General features: G+C 55.5%; 1 protein-coding gene across 1 annotated transcript in view; it reads left to right on the forward strand.

Annotated features, from left to right (window-relative positions):
* INTS3 (integrator complex subunit 3) overlaps positions 1–5770 on the forward strand; it is a 57578-nt gene that overhangs the window by 31854 nt on the left and 19954 nt on the right. Inside the window, exons 20-25 of the mRNA XM_009322224.1 lie at positions 1234–1363; positions 2263–2317; positions 3246–3349; positions 3916–3960; positions 4439–4558; positions 4714–4867. Of these exons, the coding sequence (XP_009320499.1) occupies positions 1234–1363; positions 2263–2317; positions 3246–3349; positions 3916–3960; positions 4439–4558; positions 4714–4867 (608 nt within the window). The remainder of the gene's footprint in view (positions 1–1233; positions 1364–2262; positions 2318–3245; positions 3350–3915; positions 3961–4438; positions 4559–4713; positions 4868–5770) is intronic.

The following is a 5770-nucleotide window of genomic DNA, read 5'->3' on the forward strand; positions in this document are numbered from 1 at the left end:
AGCAGGAATTGTTGCACTCGAGGCAGACCCCCTTCTTGAGATCCAGGTTTCCTTCTGCAAAAGAGGGTGTTGAGGCCGATGCTCTGCTGCTTCCCAGTCCCTGACAGCCAGACTCAGTAGATCCGATGCAGATCTGTGCTCAAAGGGAAAGGCTGTTGGGCTTCATCTCTTTGCCCAGTTATTCCCTAGAGCTTAGACCCTTCGACCGTAGCACTTTCTCCACCCGTGTGTCCTCACGGACTAGCCTCAATCCCCGCTGCGCTGCATGGTTGGGAATCCCTGTGGCAGATGCTGTGCCGGATGGTTTGTTTGGGAACAGGGTGTCTCTGTTCTCGGGCAGCTGTTAACGAGGCTCAGGCCTCCAATTGCTCAGCCACACAGTTTTTATTACACTTGTTCCCTCTCGAAGCCATGGGGCTGACGAGCCTGCACAAGGCCAGAATCCCCTCTGCTCGCTCTCTGGAGCTGGAGGCATCTCAAACTGTTCCCGGCCTTGGTGGTTGGACTCTTGTGGGCTTCCTGCCATGCTGGAGGGTTACCCCTGCGGTGGGGAGGGGCCGCGGGCCCAGGACGAGGGAGAGGATGTGACACTGTGCTGTAGCACTGTCTTCAGTAGTCCCGTTGGCACCCTGCCGGCTGCTTGGGTCCCCTGAGAGGGACACAGGCTCGAAAGCCACGTGCAGAGAGGATTTTTGCAAAGGGGATCAGCCACCTTGTCCCATCCCTTAGTGGCAGCTTCTTTGCGAGCGCTTCTGCCTTGGCCCTGGCGCTTCTGGACTCTGCTGCAGTTCATTTTTGTGGCCTGGAATGAGCCTGGAGGGTGAGGGTGTGGAAAAGCAGTTGGGGTATCTCAGTCCCGGAGTCCTAAACACGGGTGTTTGCACCTCGGGTGGAGAGAGACTTGTGAGCTAGCTACGTTTGTTGAGCATATTGAAGGACAGGCAAAGCATCAGGTTTGGAAACTGGACTGAACGGGAACCACGGTCCTGGACGTCCCCTGTGTTTGGATCCCATCCCACCTTCCTGCTCCTGTGACCTGGCCACGTCTCTAAAGGGTGAAGGCAAGATCTGAGGCTAGAGCGCACACTGGGGGCACGCTGCTTGTCTTGGGGTGGTGACTGCCCCCGCAGCCCCGCACAACTCCCGCTGCTAGGACGGAGATTGCCTCCGGTACTAATTAGATATACCTGCTTGGGAAAATAGACTATTCCAATGTTGCTTTCTTTGTTGCAGGGAAGAAGAGGGAGTTCAGGTTTCATCCGATCAAAGAAACCATTGTGGAGGAGCCTGTTGATATCACGCCATTCCTGGACCAGCTGGATGAGTCACTGAAGGATAAAGTCCTGCAGCTGCAGAAGGGAAGGTTGGTATCGTTTGGTCGTGTTACATTTTGTCTTGATCTCTTCAGGGCAACGACACGCAAGACCTTTTAGTCCTGTTGTACAGCGCTGCTTGCTCCAGAGCCCTTCCCTCAGAGCTAATGCAATCTTGTGGCTTGTCTCCCTTTCACACGGCGAGGTCCTCCTCCACAGTTTCTGCAGGAAACGTCCAGGTGGTTTTGAAAGGTGCTGGGTTAAGAGCCTTGTAATTTGTCCTTGAAGCAGGCTCAGACCAGGACACAACAGCAGTTTGCTGGGGGCTACAGCATTTCTCTGAATCAGTGCCGGGAAGGCAAAAGGCTCAGAGTTTCATCCTTCTCCACCGTTGGATTGACAAGAGGAGGCTGTGTAGGCCTACGGGGCTATTGCTGCCTGGGGATTTCAGTACATCTCTCCACGGGACACGTTCCCCGCGGACAGAGATGTACCTGTGTCTGCATGTTCTCTGGATTTCCCCGCCTCCGCTCTTGATTTTCAGTGACCTTGGAATTAACTCCATCTAAAGAAGGTTAAAAAAAGCTCTTGCTTTGCAGACCTTGGCATAGTAGACTGATTTAACGTAATTTATGTCTTTATGGCTTTAAGTGCATTTAATCTTATGCTTTTAGTCATTTAATTTGTTTGTCTTGCTGCAGACAACCTCGGGCACTTTTATAAGTAGGTGCTGCAGCAGTGCAGCGCGTTCTTCCAGGGCTGGGTCTCTGCAGCGTGTGCTTCTGAGCCATGCCTTCCTCTAAGCCTGGCACCAGCGCAAAGCAGAGCCTGCCCCACTCTCAGGTCCTGGGGGGCTCCCGAGCAGAGCCAGCTCAGCACAAAGCCCCCTTGTCCCTGCTCTCGGTATCTTCCTATGTAACTTGGATTTCCTCTTGTTTTTGTGCTCCAGCGATACGGAAGCTCAGTGTGAGGTCATGCAGGAAATCGTGGATCAAGTCCTGGAGGTAACTGCACAGACCCGGAGCAGCGCTTGCTGCCGAACTGTAAAACCAGAGCAGCTGGAGTGGCGTGGGCTGGGCAGCTCCCAGCCTGCGCGGCTCTGCCCCGAGAGCTGCGACTGAAGGAGGGACGCAAGAAGCCCGAGGACACTCGAATCCTAAATGAGTTCAAAATGGCGCTATGCAGCTCTATCCGTGGTTGTTAAACACAGCCCCAAGCTGCTGCTTGCTGGAAGGGTCTAGCAGGGCAAGATCGCTCCGTCCACGCTCTGTTTCCTTATACCCCGTGCCTAAATGTCCCCAGTAGCTGCTGTCAGACAGGACGCTGGGTGAGGTGCGCTCACATTTTGACCCCGCGCAGCTGCTATAGTATCTGCGGAGCTGCTGAGGGCTTCTGCATGCGCCGTGCAGCTGGGATGCTCCCTTCCTTTTGACCCTGGGCTTGCGCTCAGGGGAGGCTGCAGCAAGCCCTGCCCAGCAGAAGAGCTGCGGATGTTCACGGGAGGTTGCATCCCCTGCCTCTAATCAGCTCCCTTTAGAGTCAAGTGGCCTTTTAGCATATGAGAGCTGCTTCCCACTCTGTGGGAGCGCGGGGAAAGGGCTTGTCAGGGTGTAAATCCTCATTGCCAAGTGCCTTCAGTCCCTGTCAGCCCTTTGCAGAGGGAGAGCTGAGCTCGGTGAATTACTAGCCATTAGAGGATAAGTGGACCACAGTGACTGTGAAGTGCTTCAGAGCTGAACATCAATTAGGGGCTTGTCTTGCTGATGACCAGCTCCTGGTGCTGCAATATAGCAGCAAAATGGCTCCTGAGCAGTCTGGGGTCCGTTCCCCGCAGCAGTGACTCTGCTGTGTCCTTTCCAGCCGTACCAGTGCTGGGCAGGCAGGGTTTGAGCTTGTGCCTTCTCCTCTCATTCCTTTCTTTCTGTCTACCAGGAGGACTTCGACTCGGAGCAGTTATCAGTGCTCGCATCCTGCCTCCAGGAGCTATTTAAGGCTCACTTCCGTGGTGAGGTTTTGCCAGAAGAAATCACGGAGGAGTAAGGATCTATTTTTTTTTGTGTCTCATCCTTTCACACTGGGACTTGGGCTTTTCCCAGTAAAATATTCACCATTTTCAGAAGGCTGTGCTGAAGCCAGCAGCTTCCCCCATGAAGCAATCCAGGGTTCACAAGCGGTCAGTGTGGAGCTGGTCAACAGTTGTCATATCCAGGGCTCGAAAGAGACCATCTTCCTCCTCCCCACAAGCGCAGGGAGAACGGGCTGCCACAGGTCCTTGTGTCAGAGCGCGGTTTCGGTGATGCTCTGGTGGCTTCTGACTGTCTGACCAGGGCACACAGGGTCCTAAGTACTCCATCCATCCCTGCTATACTCGCACAAACCAGCACCATACTCTTCCTCCGGGATTTTGCTGGAACGGGGCTCGGAGTCAGAGCTCTGCCGGGTTCTGTTAGCAGGACCGTTCCTGTCTCCTCGTCAGCCAGGGCTAACCCTCGATGGCCCGAGGACCACAGCGAGCAAGGTCCAGGGCTTTTTCCCTGCCATTGCTGGGGAAGCACAGAGGGTGGGTGCACATGGAGCTCTGACTGTTGCGTTTGTCCCGCAGGTCTCTGGAGGAGTCGGTGGGGAAGCCTCTCTACCTAATATTTAGGTATGTCTGTTCTGAAATTTTTGAATAATCTAGCTAGGGCTTTCTCGTTTGCTTCCTGATCGCCACCGTGGGGGAACCTTGTGGGTCTAATTCTGCCACGCCCCTGCTTGCCCCAGGGCTGATCCCAGAATCAGAGGAGTTCGTTCCTTCGTTCTGCCCGTGTTGTGTTTTGTTTAGTAGAAAGACTTTAAAATATAGGAAAATCACAGCTCATTTGGTCATTTGTGGAAGCCTGGGATCCCTGGGTAACTGAAGTTTGCTTTTGGTCCTGACCCCTTCGTTGCTGCGCGTCCTGCCGTCCTCTGCAGCAGGGGTGGGAGAGGTGGCCCCTGTGTCCAGGCCAGAGAGCAGGTGGCTGGGACCGCCTGGTGCGGGGAGCTGGGTTTCCCTGCGAGCTGCCCGTCCTCGGTGTTAGCAGAGAAGCTCGTGCACGGTATCCCATGTAACATAGCTGTCTCCCTGTCCTGTGCTCCCCAAGGAACCTCTGCCAGATGCAGGAGGATAATAGCGGTTTCTCTCTGCTGCTGGATCTCCTGTCAGAGCTCTATCAGAAGCAACCCAAGATCGGCTACCACCTCCTGTACTATTTAAAAGCCAGGTAGGCCGGCAGGGATTGCGGGGAAGCGTCCGAGCTTCGACTTGGCTCGCACTGCCTCCAAGAGACAGCTCGGTGTCATGCCACCACCACCCCAGCCCTCGCTGCGGCACAGGGCTGGCAGGCTTCTCTCTCACCTCCGCACCGCCTCCTTCTAGCAAAGCTGCAGCGGGGAAGATGAACCTGTACGAGTCCTTCGCCCAGGCCACGCAGCTGGGGGACCTGCACACGTGTCTGATGATGGACATGAAGGCCTGCCAGGAAGACGACGTACGGCTGCTCTGCTACCTCACCCCCTCCATTTACACAGAGGTAAGGCCCCTGCCAGGCACCAGGAACCCCAGTTCAGTTGTACAGGGCACCCCCTCACCTTCCTGCGGGCAGGCTCGGGGCTGCTTCTGAGCTTCAGGCCTGTTAACACTGCAGCAGCGAAGCCATAAAGCCTAGAAAAAGTTCTGTCAGGCTGAGCACAACAGTCTCCATCCACCCCCCAGCTCAGCTTAAATGGGGGTCAGCGTGCTGCCGTCGAGATCGATGTTCAGCTGTCATCCTACCTGCTTACAGCCCGGTGAAAGCCGGACGCGCTCTGTGGATGGCGAGGTACTAACCTTGCTGTCCCGGATTCATCTCATGCACGTGCTTGGCTCCCAGCACAGTGTTGTCTGCGCTCCCTGGTTAAAGAGGTTTTGCTCTCTGCTGTTTTTCTTCTGGAGAGCAGCAGGTGAAGGCTCCGAGCAGACGTGTCAAAGTCTGGGGGAAGCAGTGCTCAGAACGAGTTCTGCCTGCCCCGAACCCTTGGGTTTAATGAAAGGTTTTATTGCTTTCAGCACTCGGTGCTGAGGTGGAGCCAGCTGGACTTAGCAGAGAGCAGGTTTGGAACGGGGAACCAGGCATCTGCACTGGATAGGTCACAGCTCGGTCCCAATTCACGCAGCCTGCCTGGGTCTTGGACAGAGCCGCCGTGATCTTCGTGCTGCCAGGATGCTGTTGAGCTCTCTCGCAGCCCTGTGCGGGCTGCAGCCTTTTATTTGAAATGGTTGCAGGGTGGAGGCTGCTTCCAACAAGCATCCAGCGATCGCCCGGCTTCACGGAGCAGCGCTGGGGGTTGGAGAGAGGGAGGGTAACACTGCGCCCTCTGAATAGACGGAGGGGTCACGGTTCTGCGTGTACTTTCTCATTCCCTGGGAGGAATGAGCTGTCCCCCTCCTCCCTCCT

This window comes from Pygoscelis adeliae, unplaced genomic scaffold (genome assembly GCF_000699105.1).
Source record: "Pygoscelis adeliae isolate BGI_AS28 unplaced genomic scaffold, ASM69910v1 Scaffold704, whole genome shotgun sequence".
In the NCBI taxonomy this organism is placed as follows: Eukaryota; Metazoa; Chordata; class Aves; order Sphenisciformes; family Spheniscidae; genus Pygoscelis; species Pygoscelis adeliae.